The sequence below is a fragment of the Aquarana catesbeiana genome, linkage group LG05, assembly GCF_042186555.1.
Source record: "Aquarana catesbeiana isolate 2022-GZ linkage group LG05, ASM4218655v1, whole genome shotgun sequence".
Lineage (NCBI taxonomy): Eukaryota > Metazoa > Chordata > Amphibia > Anura > Ranidae > Aquarana > Aquarana catesbeiana.
The window spans coordinates 252,424,427-252,447,815 of NC_133328.1; the positions used below are offsets into that span (position 1 = coordinate 252,424,427).

General features: G+C 43.8%; 1 protein-coding gene across 1 annotated transcript in view; it reads right to left on the reverse strand.

The window, feature by feature from the left end:
• TRIO (trio Rho guanine nucleotide exchange factor) overlaps positions 1–23,389 on the reverse strand; it is a gene marked incomplete in the record, with an annotated part of 1,361,655 nt that overhangs the window by 1,193,927 nt on the left and 144,339 nt on the right. The window contains 1 exon segment of the mRNA XM_073630705.1: positions 256–448. Within this exon segment, the coding sequence (XP_073486806.1) occupies positions 256–448 (193 nt within the window).

The following is a 23,389-nucleotide window of genomic DNA, read 5'->3' on the forward strand; positions in this document are numbered from 1 at the left end:
AATCTCTCAAATTGACTTCTGTACAACCAGCCTGTTTGAAAACTTTCGCTTGATCAGTGCCGGAGGTGCTGATGACTGTATTCTGATGGCGGGGAAGCATCCCCTGGATGAATGAAAGAAAGTGAATCATGTATAGCCTGTCTAGAGCTCCACTAACAGAATACAAGGAAAACAAAAGTTGCAAAAAAATGCATGATTATGGTTTGAAAAATAATATTTCTACACAGTCAGAGAAAACCAGAAAACCATTCTTACCTCAAACTCAAATTTTGAACTTCCAAAATTAGTTCTTTGCTTCTGCCAAAAATTGTCTGGCTTTATTATTAGTGCAACATGAATACAACAAGGAAAGGATTCTTGTAAAATCTTCAGTAATGGTTTAATGGAATCCCACTTAGAGCCACGCATATCTACAATTACTGTGAAACCTCTTTTGCAAACCTCTTCGCTGTAGGAAAAGAAAAAGCAATAAAAACATAAGTTGCAAATATAAAAATAAATTTCACAATAATCATCAATTGTTGAATTAGGCTGGTTTCACAGTGCTGCGATCTGACTTTCAGTGCAATTACCGTATTTATCGGCGTATAACACGCACCCCAAGTTTAGGAGGGAATTTTAAAGGAAAAAAACTTTTAGGAGGGAAGTTTAAGGAAAAACACTTACATTAAAATGCCCATCAATGCAGCGTTATCAGAATCCATCTGCAGCCTTGTCAGTGTCAGTGCAGCCTTGCCCCAGTGTCCGTTGCAGCCTTGTCAGTGCAGCTTTGCCCCAGTGCAGCCTAGTCATTTCAGCCTTGCCCCCTGTGTCCATTACAGATTTAAATATGGCGCCGCGGAGTACGCAGGGACTCGGCGGGGCTGAACGAGCGCCGCCGAGATCACAGTGACTGGGCGGAGCCGAGATACACATAGCCAAGTGTACTCGGCTCTTCTTGGCGCCGCTCACAGTCACGCCCAGTCCCGCCCTATAATGGACAAAACACAGGTCCAATGGCAGGACTGGGTGTGACTGTGAGCGGCGCCGAGAAGAGCCAAGTACACTCGGCTATGTGTATCTCGGTTCCGCCCAGTCACTGTGATCTCGGCGGCACTCGTTCCGCTCCGCCGCGCCCCTGCAAACTAGATTTTTAAATCTACACGCTATGTGTATGTCGGCGGCGATCGCCCCGATCGATCAAAATTAGCGGGGATCAGCGTATAACACGCACCCACGATTTTCCCCTGATTTTAAGGGGGAAAAAAAGTGCGTGTTATACGACGATAAATACGGTAAGTAGTGAATGCTGTTTGCATATTCTACGGGGTCAAAATTGCGTTGAAACAGCACCAAAGCACAGGAACCTTTTCCAAAATCGCACCATGCAGTTGCACTGATGTGATGAGAATCACTGAAAACAATGTGAATTCCTTGGAGGGATGGAGGTGTGTGACTACAGCTGGTAATGTCAATGATAGCTTTATGGCTAATATTTTTTCGTTGACACACCACAAATATAGGCAATTTGCAATATACAGTTGTGCTCATAAGTTTACATACCTTGGCAGAATTTATGATTTCTTGGCCATTTTTCAGAGAATATGAATAACACAAACTTTTTTCTTTCACCCATGGTTAGTGTTTGGTTGAAGCCATTTTTCACTTGTGTTTACTCTCTTTAAATCATAATGACAACAGAAATTACCCAAAATGACCCTGATCAAAAGTTTACATACCCTGGTGATTTGACAAGTTGACACAAAGGTATTTGAATGGCTAGTAAAGGTAACTATCCTCACCTGTGATCTGTTTGCTTGTAATTAGTGTTTGTGTGTGTATATGAAAAGTAAATGAGTTTCTGCACTCCTGACAGACCCTTGCATCTCTCATCCAGCGCTGCACTGATGTTACTGGATCCTGAGTCATGGGGAAAGCAAAAGAATTGTCAAAGGATCTGCATGAAAAGGTAGTTGAACTGTATAAAACAGGAAAGGGATATAAAAAGATATCCAAGAAATTGAGAATGCCAATCAGCAGTGTTCAAACTATAAATCAAGAAGTAGAAAATGAGGGGTTCTGTTGAAACCAAACCAAGGTCAGGTAGATCAACTAAAATTTCAGCCACAACTGCCAGCAAAATTGTTCGGGATGCAAAGAAAAACCCACAGATAACTTCAGGTGAAATACAGGACTCTCTGAAAACATATGGTGTGGCTGTTTCAAGATACACAATAAGGAGACACTTTAAGAAAAATTCATGGTTGTGTCGCCTGCAGAAAGCGGGATGCCACAAAGTATCCTGCTTACAACACGCCAAACAGCAAGGCGACAAGCCTCAAACCTTCAGGCACAAAGTCATTTGGAGTGATGAGACCAAAATTGAGCTTTTTGGCCAAAACTAAACATGCTACATTTGGAGAGGAGTCAACAAGGCCTATGATGAAAGGTACACCATCATCCCTACTGTGAAACACGGAGGTGAATCGCTGACATTTTGGGGATCTGTGAGCTACAAAGGCACAGGAAATTTGGTCAAAATTGATGGCAAGATAAATGCAGTATGTTATAAAAAAATACTGGAGACGTGGGCATGCTGGCTCCACTACAAACACTCCACGACTCAGAATACACCTCCTGCCACCTCATCACCTCCACCATGAGAACTCGACACCCAAACACACAACTCTCTTTAATGCCCTCTCCCAGAACCTCCGGGCTACCCACACCCAATGTGCGATCCAATGATCCCACACGGGACACTGATCCCACTCTCTGCAACCGCTGAAGATAAGTTCTCACTACATCACTGGACCCTCCGGTCACATAGTATAGACACTCCTTGGTTACGTCACTGAACCCCTTTCCTCTCCTCACCCCCCCCCCCCCAACTTCTTTCTGTTGCTTCAGCACCTTTTTAATGATGCTCCCTCACGAAAATAGCTACTTTGCCCTAACTCACCGCTCAATGTCTGACTCTGATCTAAATGCACCCAGTCGCCCTCCCATCCACAGAAAGTTCCCTTACAGGGGTGGATGTATTGTGGGCCAACCACCGCGGTGTACTCCTCCCATAAAGTTAATAGGCACCGAACGACTCCACTCCTACTTACACATGTGCGAGTTTACACCTCCTACGACGAGACACACACACACATATACCTGTTATTTTACTGTTATCTTACTGTTAGGCAACTCTGCCTCTACAATGTTTCTATCTTTTTCATACATGTGTAAAGTACCGCAATATGTATGCTGACTATACCCTGTATTCATGAAAAATTTAATAAACTATTTTGGAAAAAAAAAAATACTGGAGGAACATTTGCATTCATCAGCCAGTAAGCTGCGCATGGGATGTACTTGGACATTCCAACATGACAATGATCCAAACACAAGGCAAAGTCGACCTGTCATTGGCTACAGCAGAATAAAGTGATGGTTCTGGAGAAGAGGTCGACCGATACGGGTTTTTCTCTGGCCGATGCCAAAGCCGATATTTAGAAATCGCGGTGGCCGATGGCCGATATATGATGCCGATTTTTTTGGGCTGATATATTAGGCCGATTTCTTTTTTTTTTTTCCCTTCATCGCATAAAATCTAACAGTTAGACCCCTTTCACACTGGGGCGTTTTTCAGGCGCTTTTGGCCTAAAAATAGCGCCTGTAAAATGGCTCCCCTGCAGTCTATGTGAAAGCTCGAGTGCTTTCACACTGAGGCGATGCGCTGGCAGGATGTTAAAAAAAGTCCTGCAAGCGGCATCTTTGGAGCGGTGTATACCGCTCCTCCACCACTCCTGCCCACTGAAATGAATGCGCACCGCTGCCGAAGCGCCTGCAAAGCGTTTCGGCAGCAGCGCTTCAGGGGCGCATTTAACCCCTTCTTCGGCCGCTAGCTGGGTTATAAGTGCCCCGCTAGCAGCCGAATAGCGCCGCTAAAATGACGGTAAAGCGCCGCTAAAACTAACAGCGTTTTACCGTCAACGCATGCCCGCTCCAGTGTGAAAGCAGCCTTAAGTAATAAGTGATACAGAAAATTTTTTATATTTAAACATTTATTAAACAAAAACAAACCTCCAATCAGTTCACTTGTATGTATAATTTAGATTTAAAAAAAAATAACTATCTTAAATATTAAATACACAAAAACAGGTAATCAAAGCTTTTGGACGAAAAAAAATGGGCTAACTTTAATGCTTTTTTTTTTTTTATTTCATTAGTGTATTTTTTCAAAAAAAACTGCGTTTGAAAGACCGCTGCGCAAATACCGTGTGACATAAAATATTGCAACAACCGCTATTTTATTCCCTAGGGTCTCTGCTAGAAAATATATATATAATGTTTGGGGGTTCTAAGTGATTTTCTAGCAGAAAATACAGGATTTTTACTTGTAAGCAACAAGTGTCAGAAAAGATTTAGTCTTTAAATGGTTAAACTGAGAACTTCTCCACGGAGTTCAGTCTATTGATAAAAGAACCTGAAAGAGATACAAATGTATCTTCTTATCAGACTTGGCAGGCTGCCCAGAGGAGGAGAGAAGAAAACTTCAGAAAACTTGCATTGACTTCTATTACAGAAGTCATTTGCAAGTCCCGCTGAAGGTATAATCGTATAAATCGGCTTTTTTTATCAGCACAATCGGCCAATGCCGATTAAGTAAAAAAAGCCAAATATCGGCCGATATATCGGCTGGCCGATATATCGGTCGACCTCTATTCTGGAGTGGCCAACTCAGTCTACTGACCTCAATATCATTGAGATACTCTGGAGAGATGTCAAATGTGCAGTTCATGCAAGACAGCCCAAGAATTTACAGGAACTGGAGGCTTTTTGCCAAGAGAAAGGGGCAGCTTTACCAACTGAGAAGATAAAGAGCCTCAACCACACATACCACAAAAGCTGTCATTTATGTTAAAGGGGGCAATACACGGTATTAAGAACTTGGGTATGTAAATTTTGATCAGGCTCATTTGGCTAGTTTCAGTTGTCGATATGATTTAAAAAGAGTAAACACAGTTGGTTGATAATAAATGGCTTCAGCCAAACACGAACCATGAGTGAAAGAAAGGTTTTTGTGTTATCATTCATATTCTCTGAAAAATGGCCAGGAAATCAAATTCTGCCAGGGTATGTAAACTTATTAACACAAATGTACATATAGAGTGGTTGGATCTCTTGGTATGATCCTTGGTTTTATACTATAGTTATTAACAGGTCATATATTCAATGGTTAGGAGTCCTCTTCGTCACACTATGTGGACATATAAGGTTGTTGGGTTTGCGGTCTGTTTCCGGAAGCTGTGCACCCCGGGAGCCCTTCCCCTGGCCCCTGTTGGATGCGGAGGTCTGGGCGTGTCTTTCCCGCTGCGAATCAGCGCCATGCCTCCCGTGCCAGCCGTGTGATGTCAACACACTTGACACTATTCTGTCAACGCGTGGCTTTGTCATTATTATTTTTTCAGATACTTATATAGCGCTGTCAATTTATGCAGCGCTTTATATATACCGTATATACTCGAGTATAAGCCAAGTTTTTCAGCACATTTTTTTGTGCTGAAAGTGCCCCCCTCGGCTTATACTCGAGTCAAGCACTTTTCTGCAGCAAAAAATGTCATTTTCCGAACCAACTTTGAGGCCCCGTATCTCGGGGTCACTTGGTGCTAGGAACCCCAGCTGTGGTGCTAGTTCCACTGGGTTTGCACACCAAATTTGGGGTTCCTAGCACTAAGTGGTCCCAAGATACGGGGCCCCAAAGTCGGTCAACTGTGTCCATCTGCAGCAATGTCATTTCGGGACCGTTTGGGTCCAGAGACCCCAAATTTTGGCTGCAGCTAGGGGGCATCTAGGAACCCTTAACTACAGAGTTTGAAGTTCGGGGGACCTATGGCTGCAAATGGGTACAGTGAGGCTGCAAATGGGCATTGTTGACCCCCTTTTCCACTTACAGTAGCTGCGCATTTCTCACCCCAGGCTTATACTCGAGTCAATACGTTTTCCCAGTTTTTTGTTGTAAAATTAGGTGCCTGGGCTTATATTTGAGTCGACTTATACTCGAGTATATATGGTACATTTTACATTCACATCAGTCCCTACCCTCAAGGAGCTTACAATCTAAGGTCCCTAACTAACATTTATACATAGTGAGATGGTAGTGTAACCTAACATCAGCAAATATTTGAAAATATTTAAAAATAATTATATAAAGTCCAACTCTTCAAAATGGTAGGATGTTCAATCTGAATGTGAGTAATAATCCAAATGAGCTATGATTGCTCTTACCAGAAGTATTAGTAATATGAGCGGATGGCAAAAACCCTGCCAGGGCCTTTAGAATGGTGGACCAATCAGCAGCGTCCGTCTTCAAATTAAAAACCCCTCAATGGATGCAGGAGAAAGAACAAACAAAAGAAAACTGGCCATAGTGTAGTATATCAAAATGTTAGGCATGGACAGACAGACATACCAAACACCCTGGTGTGCACATAACAACACCCAAAAAAAAGGAGGGGAGGGAAGTGAAAAAACCCCACCACCGTGGCTGTAGAATGTGCTTACCGACTCACGGTGATAAGCAGGCTTTATATGAGTTGGAAGCGGATCAAAAGTAAGTAAGGAACACTTAGATACGTCCACATTAGCCCGAAGTCCACATGGGTACGCACGCAGCGACGCTACCACGAGACCAGGAAGTAGGACGAGCTTCGCTTCCATGTTTGTTTGCCGGCCGGCAACTTATACTTTACGCGATACAAGTGTTTTTATCCTGTAAGTGCAATACTTTATTTATTAAACTTGATTTAACGTACTTCACCATGGAAAGCTTATCATTTGTATTCTGGGTTGTGTACTGATGATGTGGACTTCGGGCTAATGTGGACGTATCTAAGTGTTCCTTACCTACTTTTGATCCGCTTCCAACTCATATAAAGCCTGCTTATCACCGTGAGTCGGTAAGCACATTCTACAGCCACGGTGGTGGGGTTTTTTCACTTCCCTCCCCTCCTTTTTTTTGGGTGTTGTTATGTGCACACCAGGGTGTTTGGTATGTCTGTCTGTCCATGCCTAACATTTTGATATACTACACTATGGCCAGTTTTCTTTTGTTTGTTCTTTCTCCTGCATCCATTGAGGGGTTTTTAATTTGAAGACGGACGCTGCTGATTGGTCCACCATTCTAAAGGCCCTGGCAGGGTTTTTGCCATCCGCTCATATTACTAATACTTCTGGTAAGAGCAATCATAGCTCATTTGGATTATTACTCACATTCAGATTGAACATCCTACCATTTTGAAGAGTTGGACTTTATATAATTATTTTTAAATATTTTCAAATATTTGCTGATGTTAGGTTACACTACCATCTCACTTTATTTTTAGGATTTTTGTTTTAGCGCAGTTTATAATTTCTTTGTTCTGATTGGTGTTGTCGCACTGTTTACTGCTGCTTATCCCTATATGCTTCTAGCGCGGAATTTTTTGTTACTTATAACATTTATACATACTAGGGCCAATTTGGACAGAAGCCAATTAACCTACCAGCATGTCTTTGGAGTGTAGGAGGAAACTGTCATCTGCATTCACATACACAAGTTTTTTGGCACCAAACTCCTGCATGACATTGGGAGTCACCTGTGATCAAGTTGAGGGTATGTAAACCACCCCTTTGAGGACACCACATTTTCCCTTGCTTCCCTTCTCACCCCTCTGGGCTACATCACGCATTAGGAGGTACATCTTTGGTGGTCTTTGCTTTAGGACTTCCCTTTGTGCTCATTTTGACACAGCCTTTATTAGTACCCTATGGGGTAACTGCACTCGTTTTTTTCTACTTTGAGACTATGTTTATCTACACATCCCACATCATCTACTGCAAACTTGTGGTGTAACTGCTTTCTGAACAATCTTAACATATGTTTTATCACTTTTTATGCTCAGTTAACTTCAGTATATTTTTCCCTACTGGGCTCCTCCTTCCCTCTTAGGTTTGGGATTGAATTAGCAGTCACATTATTCATGTCATCCAGGCATGAGTTAATCCTACCCACACTAATTATGTATCAATATAAATTTTTTATAGAACCCCTTTAGGATTGCTACTTATGCCACCATTGACTACACAATGGAGATCTGCACCTTTCGCGAGGTCCTCATTTGTGCCTTGGCGTTCAGACAATACTTTCACACTTCCCAGAGCAAACGTCCCCCAACAGCCCGCTGTCCATAACACTAAGTGTTGTACTTAGAGCGGATTTGTAGTAATTTAGGGAAGGGTATTCTTTCATAGGGGTGGATTCATCCTCCCCTTCCCATTTTATTGTTTTTGTTAGACTACAATGTTGTTTATTAACTTCTTTACAGTTACAAAAATTACTTCTGCTCCAGAGGAAGTGGAGCATACTCCCCGAAACATGTAGAGGCTTTAAGGGTACAATTTCTATACTACAATCATGTATCTGATTCTACATATGATTTTTTTGCTAATCATTACCAATATATTGGTTTCTTGAAATCTTTATATAATCAGTTATTAACCCATATCAATATGTTAGAATGTGTTATGATCCAACTGAATCACTGACGAACGCATTTCACCACATGAATGAACTGCTGTAATTGTGTATTTTTTACTATCTGTTGATGAAGCCTCCTATTAAAAACCACTCAACATCAATGATTTTTTACACTGTATTGTGTTACGAGTCCACCTGTGTATAAATATGAAATATATGCATTTACCATCTGTTTGACACACACCTAATTTAAAGTCCCAATCTATTTTTCTTCTTTGTAATGCAATTCTGTGGGACGCAAGTCGCATCTGAAATCACTAGTGTGAACGTAGCCTTATGGGTTTCCTACTGACCGTAAAGTAAATCTAAAGCCACAACTTTTTTTCTTGTTTTGGATAGAGCAGGAAATGGATAAAACTGACCTGAACTCAAAAGTAAAAGATACAAGGAAACATCTAGAAATGTTCATTTTCCTAGTTATTACCCTAAAAGATTTACATTTGTGAATTTCAATTCCTCCTGAAAGATACAAGTGCACTTCCCGCAACTTGAGTCTTATAGCTGCACATCTACAGTGTAAGATTATCTAAGGCACTGTACTTCTGATTGCAAGTCTCACCTGATTAGGAGTGAGATATGGTGGTTTCACTACTGCACTGCTCATTGTTTTCCATGCTGGAGATTAAAGTGGGAGTCCGGCGACCAATCTTTTTTTTTTTTTTTTTTTTTTTTAGGTCATTGAGACACTTTGCTAACCCCAAAATAATACTAACAGTTTGGGTGTAATATTTCTGCCTCTGTCTGTTTTCGTACTGAAGAATAACTTAAAAAATGTGATGCTGTCTGTTTCCATCTTGCTTGTGGACATGTGAAGCCCACAAGCATTGATTTCCTGGATGCGGTGAATGCTATTCATTCACAGCTTGTTCACGTGCATGATCATTGTTCCCGCACTGAATCTTGGGAAGCCTGACACTAAGCTCCCAGGAGACAGTGCGGCACCGGGGAAAGGCAATAAACATGCCTACTCCCATGGGAGGAGAGACAGGAAGTGCCACAATAAAGTACAATATAAAGGTAATTACAGCGATAAAAAAAAATTTTGTGTGGCATTTGAATATCTATGCAATTAACTGAAGGGGGTAAGATTAAGTTAAAAATTTGAGTGGAACCCCGCTTTAAGCTGTATCTGAGAACCAGAAGTATCTCTCTCTGGTTCTGCTTCATTTGTTTTGTGGATCTGTGCTTTCTGCACCTCTCCTGTCACTTTAGAATTCCCTCAACAGTAGGGGAGCTCTGACATGAGAAAGCAAAGTCCTCCTGCTAGCAAAATGGCCAGCTACGCCAACATAATTCAGAATAAGGCATAGTAGGCCACCAATAGGGAAAGGTCAGCAGTAGAGAGCCTACAGGCATTACTGGAAACCAGCCCTTAGCCCACTGCTTGCCTTTCTGAACACAATGCCTACCTTTCTGGTTCTAAATAAAACCGGTCAGTGTTTTTTCTGTCTATATCCCATCAGCTAGATTTCCCTTTACTTCCTGAACAGTGAGGGGAAACCCCCAACTAAAAAGCCATTTCCGGGGGGGCGTGGCCTGACGCTACATGGAGTAGGATGCCTTTCGAGGAGCTCCAGACATTGATTCTGCAATCCATAACATCCTGAGCTCCACGGACAAAATTTGTACACCTTACCTACCTTACCCATTGCCCAGGAAATCTACCGCAGCTAAACTGGCACAATACCACCGACAAACCGGCGAGGACCTAGAGGAAGATGGCGGCGCGACACAGTCCGGGGAGGAGACACCGGCGGGAGATACCGATAAGCTTTTGGAAGCAATTACGTTCTGCCGTACCTCGCTGACAGCTCAAATAGAAGAAGTGAAGGTGGATATCTCTTAGATCAGGCAGGATGTGCACAAACTGCGAGACCGAGTTAGAGCAACAGAGACCGGTATCAGTGATGTAGAAGATATCATCCCGCCATTACAGGCTGATTCAGGCCACATGCAGCAACACATTCAACAGCTTTTCTCCAAGCAAGATGAGATGGAGAATAGGCTTAGAAGATGCAATCTGTGGCTGATCGGCTTGCCGGAGGGGGCTGAAGGTAGAGATCCCACCAGTTTCCTGGAACAACTATTAATTACAACTTATGGGAGAGAGGCCTTCTCCCCTATGATGGCAGTGGAAAGAGCCCATCGCATGCCGGCCAGGCCGCCTCCTCAGGGAGCACCTCCCCGCACATTTATAGCCAAACTGCTAAATTTCAACGACAGAGACGCTGCATTAAGATTGGCCAGAGAAAAGGGTAATATTCCCTTCAGTAACGTCAAGGTCGCCATTTTTCCAGACTTCTCGGTGGAAGTCCAGCGCCGCCGACAGGGATTCACAGAAGCGAAAACGCAAGCTAAGAGATAATCATCTCAAGTACACCATGTTATTTCCCGCCAGGCTACGTGTGGAACATGACGGAAAAGCCTTTTTCTTTGAAGATCCAGGAGAACTGATCGCATGGCTGGAACGCCGCAATACCACAGCAAAGACTGGCTGACCTTATCGTGAGTACAATATGTAATCACCTTCCTAACCTGTAAAGTGTCCTGCATTGGGCTACATACAATGACATGCTTTCTGTAGACCTACTACCCCTTTTCTCACCTCTCAGTGGGTATCGCGACTAGCGGAACTAGTTCATTACTTAGATACCCCTTGTTTTGGAACTTTATAGTCGCTTTACCCTAACGGTCTGAGTCACATCACCCCTCAGACTGCAATGGGACTTATTCATGTCAATAGCCGTGAGCAAACGTTAACTACTGAGGATTCTAGACTTTACATAATCCCAGAGTTAGTGGGATCATCACATATCCTACTTGCCACATTGGCAGCTGGAGTCTCGATTTCTTCAAACAACAGTCCTACTATCTGCATGTAAGTTGCAGCGAATTTTTGCCCCACGCATCATTAAGGAAACCAGTCATCGTGCAAGGGATCCGACGACTAACACCTATGTGGTCTTCAATGTGTGCTCCTGGAACAATACTTATTTGCCCTGTACCTGCCGATCCTCTTGGGAAACACTCTGCTATGTTCCAGGAGCTATATGGATTTTCATACTTCCTATCCCACATAGGATGAAACAAGCTGTTTTTTTCCGGAATTTAATCAAAGTTTTGTTTTGGGATTGTGCCCGCACTAGTTGGGGACAGTGCAGGGCGGGGTGGGGGGTTGGGGGAATGTTCACATGGTTCACGTTTAAACCATATACTACATGTTGGAAGCAAGGTTCAAATCAATCCACATCTGGGAGTAAGTTTGCTGATGTTAAACTCATTTTTTATTGGATAGCACTGTCTATAATGCGGGAGGTTGCATGGGATATAATGTCAGTAAAGTGTATACTTGATATCTCTGGGTCTTATTTAACTGCAATCGACCTAATATGGCATCTTTGAAGTTCCTAGGAGCCCTTTCACACTGGGGCGGTTTGCAGGCGCTATTGCGCTAATAATAGCGCCTACAAACTGACCTGAAAGTGCCGCTACTTTCATTCCAGTGTGAAACCCCCGAGGGCTTTCATACTGGAGCGATGCGCTGGCAGGACGGTAAAAAAAAGTCCTGCCAGCAGCATCTTCGGAGCGGTGAAGGAGCGGTGTGTATACCGCTCCTGCCCATTGAAATCAATGGGACGGCGCGGCTATACCGCCAGCAAAGCGCCTCTGCAGAGGCGCTTTGCGGTGGTATTTAACCCTTTCTCGGCCGCTAGCGGGGGGTAAAACCGCCCCGCTATCGGCCGCATACCGACGGTAAAACGCCGCTAATAATAGCGGCATTTTACCACCGACGCCGCCCCAGTGTGAAAGGGCTCTTACCTGGAATGTGAGAGGTCTGCGTGAGCCCATTAAACGCTCCGCAGCCTTCACGTTCCTTAAGAAACAGAAGGCGGACATCATGACGCTGGTTGAAACACATATGGAGGGCAGATTACAGATGGCCCTTAGACGCCCCTGGGTGGGATGGTCGTTTCATTCAACACACACATCTCACTCTAGAGGGGTATCTATTCTTGTGGCAAAATCAGTGCAATCTGAGCTTGGGGAAATAAGCACAGACTCACAAGGCAGATATGTATTTATATCCTCCAAATTGTTTAGAGAACGCTTTCTTCTCATGGCCTTTTATATCCCACCTCCTTTTTCCATCAATATAATTCTTGAGGGTCTTACATTCATGGCCAAATACCCTACAGTCCCAACAGTATGGATGGGGGATTTCAACACCACCATGAATGATACCCTAGATAGACTTAGACCTTCTTTATTAAGTACAGGGAGGAGTGGAGATACCAGGTTGTATAAACTCACTTCATCCATTCATTTAATTGATACTTGGAGACACAAATTCCCACATACACACGCTTACTCATGCTTTTCCTCCACTCACAATTCAACGTCCCGCATTGACTATATTTTTGCGTCCCAACAACTTCTACCCAGACTTTTGATAGTGTTCTTTGGACCTAGACTGTTATCAGATCATAGCCCATACATGATGACAATTTCAGTGCCCCCTAACAGACCACTGCGAAATTGGTGTCTAAATCCATTTTGGCTAACCCTACTACCAGAAGATGAGTCTCTCACAACAGAATGGTCTCAATTCTTTAAGGATAATGTTAATTCTGCCTCTATGCTGGCTGTATGGGATGCGTTCAAACTTCATGTCCGTATGACCCTAACATCACATATTAATAGGATCAAAAATTATTCTGTGGAAGCAATTGAGAAAGCTGTGAAGGAACTACACTTGACAGAGCAGACATATATGACTGACCCCTCTGTAATGAGTGCTAATACACTAAAACTTCAGATGAGACTGGTGTCTCAGATGCAATATGGAAAAGCCAAACAGAAATTGTTTTTTACTAAGCAGGGTTGGTTCGAGCATGGGGAAAAGGCCGGTAAGCTTCTTGCGTACCTGGCTCAAAACGAAAATAAACCTCCTATTGTTATATCCCTGCATGATCAGGGTGGAACAACAAATCACAGACCCATCTGCTGTTGCCTCAAAATTCCGAGACTTTTTCAAAGATCTTTATTCCTCAACAGTTCCTGAGGATACGGCACCTATGGATCACGTCTTTGAGAACCTCTCACTACCCCGTCTCTCTAAGTCCCAAGTGGAACTCCTTGAGGCACCCCTCAAAGTTGAGGAAATAGCCATTGCTATCGCAGAATTTGCCAGGTCCAAATCCCCAGGCTCGGACGGTTTGCCAGTCGGACGGTCGAATTCTACTCCCACCTAAATTACTTACTCTCTATAATTGTATGTTTGAACATTTAACAGTACCTCAGTCTATGCGAGAAGCCACGATAGTCCTCATACCCAAGCCCGACAAAGACCCAGGTTACCCAGAGTAGAGTCTTACTGTCCCATCTTTCTATTACAGGTAGACGTTAAAATACTCGCCAAAGTACTCTCCAAACGTTTAAATCAAGTAATACTTTCCCTAATTCATACAGATCAAGCAGGGTTTATGCCAGGTCGCAATACCTCCTTTAATCTCAGGAAACTTTTTATCAAACTTCAAGCTATACATGAAAACGTAGGGACAAGAGTAATAGTAACGCTAGACACAGCCAAGGCGTTTGACTCGGTACAGTGGAAATACCTTTGGCGATGCATGGACGGATACGGTTTTGGACCAAAATTTATTAGATGGGTTCAATTGCTGTACCAACAACCCAAGGCTAAGGTGGTGGCGAATGGGTGCCCGTCTCAGGAGTTTGACCTCTGTAGAGGCACGCGACAGGGCTGCCCTCTTTCCCCACTGTTGTACGCTTTAGTCTCAGAACCCCTCGCCGTGTCCGTTTGTGCAGACCCCGAGATCAAAGGACTAATGCTTGGGCCGCTAACAGAAAAAAATCAGGCTTTACACGGACGATACTCTGCTATACCTGGCAGATTCTGGGCCCCCTCTACACAAAGCTCTCCAATTGATAGAACACTTTGGAACCTTCTCTGGTTTAAAAATTAACTGGGGGAAATCTCAAATACTACCAGTCGATAGCTTTCCACCTTCCAAATCCCACACTCAACTGCCACTTGAGAGAGTAGATATGTATATACCTAGATATTTTATCATATCTAAAACCCCAGCTGACTACATTGCTCTGAATATTGAACCATTATATTTACTAATTAAGACAAAAATCCAAATTTGGACCAAACTACCTCTAGGGGTATGGGGCCGTATTAATCTGATAAAAATGGTTCTGCTGCCCAAAATATTACATGTTCTCTGGCATACACCAGTATACCTACCCCTAAAATACTTCAAATCCCTCAAAGCTCTACTCAAACCTTTTGTATGGGGGAAAACCAGACACAAACTTTCATGGCAATCACTAAAAAAACTCTACTGACATGGGTGGAACGGCATTACCAGATCTTAATCACTATTACATTGCATCCCAATTGTCCCAACTCTTTCACATTGATAAGACTGATAAAGAACGCTTCCTAGCCCTCTTATGCCCCCGTTGGGCTCAACACACAGGTGACCCAATAACAGCAATATCAGTGGGCACAGGGAACACACAGGAAACAGAATATAGACTATCCTTACGCTATCAGTATAGAAGAATTTGGGACCTAGCTTCTACGAAGTTAGATATACCTTCACACAATGACTACACTCCACTTTGGCACAATAACAAACTACAAGAATTTCACAACATTCAGAAATCGGAGATGTGGGCTACGAGAGGCATATACTACTTACACCACCTGATAACAGATGGAAAGCTAAAGACATTTGACATACTTAAAGGGGAGTTCGCACTTCCCAACCATATGTTCTTTCGCTTTCTTCAAGTCAGACATGCGTCTCAGACGCAGTTCAACAATTCTATTCCACAACCCATTCCCAATCCTAATTATAGCTATCATTAAATATACTGACCCAAAAAAGCTTATCTCTTGTTTCTACAATATGCTTTCCACCCCAATATCTGCAAAACTGGCATATACTCTAAAATCACGAAGGGAGAGAGAGGTTGGGCCACTGGAAGATGAGGAGTGGGAGGAGGCATTGGAGACATGTAAAATGGTATCCCTTAAGCTCTCAGACAGGCTTTCCCAGATATACCGTATTTATCGGCGTATAACACGCACTTTTTTCCCCTTAAAATCAGGGGGAAATCGCAGGTGCGTGTTATACGCCGATCCCCTGCGATCCTGACCTGTCAGAACGAAAAAATCGCTGACCGCGATTTGAAAATGGCGCCGCCGGCGCCGAAATACACAGTGCCGGTCCTCGGCTCTTCTCGGCCGCTTTCGGTTTCACTCGAGCGCCGCCCGAACCTAGCCGAGTATACTCGGCTAGTTTTGGATAGCTCCGCTCACCGTCCGACTGGAGCCGAAAGTGAACGAGAGCCGCCGAGAAGAGCCGAGGACCGGCTCTGTGTATTTCGGCGCCGGCGGCGCCATTTTCAAATCGCGGTCGGCGATTTTGAAGCTCAGAGGCTTCAGCAAGACTGCACTGGGGCAAGGCTGGACTGGGGCAAGGCTGGACTGGGGCAATGCTGGACTGGGGCAAGGCTGCACTGGACACTGGGGAAGGCTGCACTGACATGGCTGCACTGACATGGCTGCACTGACAAGGCTGCACTGACAAGGCTGCACTGACAAGGCTGCACTGACAAGGCTGCAATGATGGGCATTTAAATGTAAGTTTTTTTCCCTTCAAGTTCCCTCCTAAAAGTTTTTTTTCCTTAAAATTCCCTCCTAAATTGAGGTGCGTGTTATACGCCGGTGCGTGTTATACGCCGATAAATACGGTATATAATTCACTGTGCTTACCTTACCCCTATCAGAGTTGCGAGATACAAACAGAATCACCCCACTACATGCCCGATGTGTGGCAATGAAACTGGCACGTTTTTCCACCTTATATGGGCTTGTCCCAAAATACAAGAATATTGGAAACAAATAGTAACCTTCCTTCATGATGACATGGGGTCTCCATTAACCCTTGACCCAAAACAATGTCTTTTAGGGATATTTCCTGATGTATTGGATAAATTTATGCAAATATTCCTTCAAGAAACACTATTCTCTGCTAGAAAACTGATCGCAAGAAAATGGATGAGGCCCGAACCCCCCAATCTGGCAGATTGGAAAAGGGAAGTAAATACAACCCTTCAATATAAAAAATTCCTTTATATTCACAGAGGTTGTCCAAATAAATAAAGTAAAATATGGGACAAATGGATACAAGAACCCACAACTTGCACATAAACAATATGCAATCTGTAATAATACCAATGTGTTCCGTAAAGTGGTGCTGATAACACCCCTATTTAAATTAATTACTTTATACTGTCACATATGTGCCTTCCGTATATATGACAATCTGATCTATGTACTGTAACTCTATTACTAGTAATACTGTCTAAATGTTTACAAGTATGTGAAGGACTACTTCATATATGTAATGTCTGACCTTGCCAAATAAAAACTTTTGAAAATTAAAAAAAAGCCATTTCCAGATTCCCACTGAATGATTTCACCTATTCGAGCAACACCTGTAAAGTGTTAGATTTCCAAAAAGTGACAATGGCCACTAGGACAAATTAGGTAAATCTCCCCAGTGGGGATTAAGAAAGAAATATCAAATGATTTTTTAACTCACAGTAAAATCAGGTCCTTGGAGTCCATTGATAGACGCAGTAAGTCTCTCAGCTTTGAGTTATACTGCTGCCTACAGAGGACTGGACACTGGCAAACCAAGAAAACTGGTCAACCCAGCATAACCCCTTTTACTACTCAGTTTAGTAGATAAGCAGTATTAAAGCATTATCATAAACACAGTAACGTGAGACCTGCAGCCCTCAATGGACTGCAAGAAAAGGATTATATAGGGAGTTTCTTTCTTGCCCTTTAATGGACACAGGAAGCCTTTCATCTTCAACAACAAAGCAAATAACCACTCACATGTACAAGACAAGAAAAAAACTTGGAACTGTCTGCAGCTCAAATGGTCACGTAAAAGACCTTATGCCTGAAGATGGCATCATATTCGTACATCTGTTAAACTAAAAAAAAAAAAAAAAAAAAAAAAAAGTTACTTAAAGCCAAAAAGCTTAAGGAAGGAAGGACATAAACTTGTCCCTATGCAAAACAAGAAAAAGATTCTGTGCACAATTAGTCTACCAGCTTAAATGCATGCTCTACAGATGGCTACAGTGAAAGTCACCTTTTGGTTTCTGAATCACGCATGCGCTATGGCGCCATCTACTGATTGCAAGAAATGTACCATCCCAGTGAAAGACTTCTGGACTGCATCTACGGTTCCCTCTACTGGAGAATGGCGGTAATAGTAACACCGATCTTTGGGGATTTTTTGATTATTTTCCATTTTTTCCTGATACTTATAACAGCACTTTTTTCCTAGGGTCTTGAACTCTATGCACTACTTAATGTGGGAGCACGTAGTTAGGTGGCGTTTCCACATATTGCCCACACATTTGCTGATGCAATGTGTGGGTAATGCCCCATTTAATTCTTGTTCTGCTATCAATAGCTTTAGTTGTACATAGATTGGTAATAAACCCAAAGTTATGGGTCGCATGCCAGTTTTCTTAGTACACAGGTATCGCATCCAGTCCACAATGTTGGGTAGGGGGCCTCCGTTTGACAGGCCCTCTAACTTGGTTCAAATATATGTACCAGTTTAATGGCTAGTACGTGTAAAGCTTTATCTTGGAGTGTACGGGGATTAGGCTCCCCACATAAGCGCTCTCAGGTAATACCCACAATACTGCAATCTAGCTCACACGTAATAGGTCTTCAGGAAACGCATTTGATGCCAGACCATGAACACCATTTATCTAAACCCTGGATACAATTGACAGAACACTCATGTGATACCTCCTGCTCCAGGGGGGTGTCCATTCTGGTGCAAAAGTCTGTTCCCTGGGAATGTGTGTCTGTCAAATCGGATCCTTTGGGTCGCTGTGTGTTTATAAGAGCTCAGCTTCATGCTTTACCTTTTGTGATTATGGGAATATATAACCCTCCTTCGGCAACCTTACAGGTGCTTAGGGAGGCAATGGTGTTTGCTGCACTATACACTGAGGCTTTTGTTTTATGCATGGGGGATAGATCTAGCTTTTTGACAACGTTGTCCCTAAGGTCTCCACGATAACCTATTTGCCCAGAGGCGTAACTGATCACGCACCACTGCTACTTACCTTAGACATTGGTTATACAGGACTTCACAGTTTCCAAAGCACAGAGACAGAAAGGGCAGAAAACTGGCCCTTAATATTGCTAGGAGCCAAACGCTAGTCTAGGCAAAGCTGAAGGAATAAGAGAATGCATTCCATGGAGAAACTTCTTGGGTGAAAGCACCGAGATTCATCAAGTGAAGTACTCCTCTCTTGTCTGAAAACAAACCTTGCGGGAAGTGGCCTTTAGCACTGTAGCTGTAATAACTGCCTGTCTCTCAAAAAAGTTTCAACAGCCATGACGTTAAAGCCTGCAATCGTGAAGCAGGATGGTAAATTGGAGACAGAAGATCCTGCCAATCTAATAGAGCCCACAAAGCACTAACGTGGACTCTAACAAAGGTCATGTATCACCTGGGCCAGTGCAAAGAAATAGGGATCACAGCAATTCCCTTCTCCTTAGTCCTGTGAAGCAGATGAACAAGAACCTTCAGTGGAAAAAGGGCACAAATTATAGTGTACTGATCCCAAGGAGCCACCAGAGCACCCGCTAGAGCAGGGGTGTCAAACTGATGGCCCTTTAGCTGTTGTCCCATCATGCCTCTGCCTGAGTTATGGTTGTTACTGTCAGCCTTGCAATGCCTCAAGTGACTTGTAGCTCCGCAACTGCTGGAGGGCCACCAGTTTGACACCTGTGCACTAGAGGATACATTGGCCTCAAGACAAACTTATCCAGTTTGTTGTTGAACCTGGAAACCAAGATGTTAATATCTAGCATCTACCTGGAGTTGGGCTTCAGGACAGAAAACCTAAGGTAAATGTTAAAAAAGAGGGATAGAGGGGATAACAGTTAAGCTTTAAAGCTGGATTTAAAGCCAGTGAAAAAGATTGCTCTTTTTTTTTTAAAGGGGTTATGAATGACTTAGCCTTTTTCTTGCTCCCCTAGCAGCCAGCACTCTATTATTCCCATGATGTAGGGGGGGCATTGGCATCCTTATATACAATGTAAATGATGACAAGAGAGCTGCAGCAACTGTTCAAGCAGCGAAGAGGAGCACCTGTTAAGAACTGGTCTTACAAAGAGGAGGATGCCTGCAGGAGCGAACAGTGTTTCACCCTTTTTTTCCCCCCGAAGTTGGGACTTTACATAGTTACATAGTCAGTAAGGCTGAAAACCCGTGTAGGTGTATGTGTATCAGGGTTTATGATGATTTCCCATATCCCTAATATGCTGTGTCCTTTAAAATGTACATCTAAGAGTCTTTTAAAAATATCCATACTGCCTGCAGCCTCCACCAACAGTAGGAGAGAGTACCACATCCTTATAGCCCTAACAGCGAGGGACCCCCTACGCAGTTTAAGGTTAAACCGCTTTAAAGGTTAAACCGCTCCTCCAGTCTCATTGTGTGCCCCCGTGTCCTTTTACATTCCCTGGGACTGAAGAGTTTATTTCTTTTGCTGGGAGCCCAATTGAGATATTTGTAGAGCGCCATCATGTCCACTCTCAAGCGTCTCATCTCCAGTAAAAATACATTTAGTGTTTGCAGTCGTTCCTCGTAATTGTGGTCCTCCAGTCCCCTTATTAACCACTTGACGACCGCCTCACGCCGATTTACGTCGGCAAGGTGGCACGGACAGGCAAAATCACGTACATTTACGTGATTTGCCTTCCGCGGGTGGGGGGTCCGATCGGACCCCCCCCCCGGTGCCCGAGGCGGTCGTCTTTTGTCCAGCGGCGATCAGAGGTGAGGGGGAGGCCATCCGTTCGTGGCCCCCCCCTCGCGATCACCGCCGGCCAATCACATCATTCCTTTGCTGCTGTATGCTAAACAGCAGCAAAGAAAATGATGTCATCTCTCCTCGGCTCGGTAATTTCCGTTCCGGCCCGAGGAGAGAAGACAGGTATGTGAGTGCACAACACTACACACACACACAGTAGAACATGCCAGGCACACTAAACACCCCGATCCCCCCACAATCACCCCCCCCCCCCCTGTCACAAACTGACACCAGCAGTTTTTTTGTTTTTTTCGTTTTTTTTTTTCTGATTACTGCATTGGTGTCAGTTTGTGACAGTTACAGTGTTGGGACAGTTAGTATTACCCCCCTTTAGGTCTAGGATACCCCCCTAACCCCCCTAATAAAGTTTTAACCCCTTGATCACCCCCTGTCACCAGTGTCGCTAAGCGATCATTTTTCTGATCGCTGTATTAGTGTCGCTGGTGACGCTAGTTAGGGACCTAAATATTTAGGTTCGCCGTCAGCGTTTTATAGCGACAGGGACCCCCATATACTACCGAATAAATGTTTAACCCCTTGATTGGCCCCTAGTTAACCCTTTCACCACTGATCACCGTATAACTGTTACGGGTGACGCTGGTTAGTTTGTTTATTTTTTATAGTGTCAGGGCACCCGCCGTTTATTACCGAATAAAGGTTTAGCCCCCTGATCGCCCGGCGGTGATATGCGTCGCCCCAGGCAGCGTCAGATTAGCGCCAGTACCGCTAACACCCACGCACGCAGCATACACCTCCCTTAGTGGTATAGTATCTGTACGGATCAATATCTGATCCGATCAGATCTATACTAGCGTCCCCAGCAGTTTAGGGTTCCCAAAAATGCAGTGTTAGCGGGATCAGCCCAGATACCTGCTAGCACCTGCGTTTTGCCCCTCCGCCCGGCCCAGCCCGGCCCAGCCCAGCCCAGCCCACCCAAGTGCAGTATCGATCGATCACTGACACTTACAAAACACTAAATGCATAACTGCAGCGTTCGCAGAGTCAGGCCTGATCCCTGCGATCGCTAACAGTTTTTTTGGTAGTATTTTGGTGAACTGGCAAGCACCAGCCCCAAGCAGCGTCAGATTAGCGCCAGTACCGCTAACACCCACGCACGCACCGTACACCTCCCTTAGTGGTATAGTATCTGAACGGATCAATATCTGATCCGATCAGATCTATACTGGCGCCCCCAGCAGTTTAGGGTTCCCAAAAACGCAGTGTTAGCGGGATCAGCCCAGATACCTGCTAGCACCTGCATTTTGCCCCTCCGCCCGGCCCAGCCCACCCAAGTGCAGTATCGATCGATCACTGTCGCTTACAAAACACTTAACACATAACTGCAGCGTTCGCAGAGTCAGGCCTGATCCCTGCGATCGCTAACAGTTTTTTTGGTAGCTTTTTATTGAACTGGCAAGCGCCAGCGGCCTAGTACACCCCGGTCGTAGTCAAACCAGCACTGCAGTAACATTTGGTGACGTGGCGAGTCCCATAAGTGCAGTTCAAGCTGGTGAGGTGGCAAGCACAAGTAGTGTCCCGCTGCCACCAAGAAGACAAACACAGGCCCGTCGTGCCCATAGTGCCCTTTCTGCTGCATTCGCCAATCCTAATTGGGAACCCACCGCTTCTGCAGCGCCCGTACTTCCCCCATTCACATCCCCAACCAAATGCAGTCGGCTGCATGAGAGGCATTTTCTTTATGTCCTCCCGAGTACCCCTACCCAACGAACCCCCAAAAAAGATGTTGTGTCTGCAGCAAGCGCGAATATAGGCGTGACACCCTCTATTATTGTCCCTCCTGTCCTGACAATCCTGGTCTTTGCATTGGTGAATGTTTTGAATGCTACCATTCATTAGTTGAGTATTAGCGTAGGGTACAGCATTGCACAGACTAGGCACACTTTCATAGGGTCTCCCAAGATGCCATCGCATTTTGAGAGACCCGAACCTGGAACCGGTTACAGTTATAAAAGTTAGTTACAAAAAAGTGTAAAAAAAAAAAATATATATATATATATATAAAATAAAAAAAAATAGTTGTCGTTTTATTGTTCTTTCTCTCTCTCTATTCTCTCTCTCTTGTTCTGCTCTTTTTTACTGTATTCTATTCTGCAATGTTTTATTGTTATTATGTTTTATCATGTTTGCTTTTCAGGTATGCAATTTTTTATACTTTACCGTTTACTGTGCTTTATTGTTAACCATTTTTTTGTCTTCAGGTACGCCATTCACGACTTTGAATGGTTATACCAGAATGATGCCTGCAGGTTTAGGTATCATCTTGGTATCATTCTTTTCAGCCAGCGGTCGGCTTTCATGTAAAAGCAATCCTAGTGGCTAATTAGCCTCTAGACTGCTTTTACAAACAGTGGGAGAGAATGCCCCCCCCCCCACCGTCTTCCGTGTTTTTCTCTGGGAACCTGAGAATGCAGCCGGTGATTCAGCCAGCTGACCATAGAGCTGATCAGAGACCAGAGTGGCTCCAAACATCTCTATGGCCTAAGAAACCGGAAGCTACGAGCATTTTATGACTTAGATTTCGCCGGATGTAAATAGCGCCATTGGGAAATTGGGGAAGCATTTTATCACACCGATCTTGGTGTCATCAGATGCTTTGAGGGCAGAGGAGAGATCTAGGGTCTAATAGACCCCAATTTTTTCAAAAAAAGAGTACCTGTCACTACCTATTGCTATCATAGGGGATATTTACATTCCCGAGATAACAATAAAAATGATTAAAAAAAAAAAAAATTAAAGGAACAGTTTAAAAATAAGATAAAAAAGCAAAAAAAAAATAAAGAAAAAAAAAAAAAAGCACCCCTGTCGCCCCCCTGCTCTCGCGCTAAGGCGAACGCAAGCGGCGGTCTGTCGTCAAACGTAAAC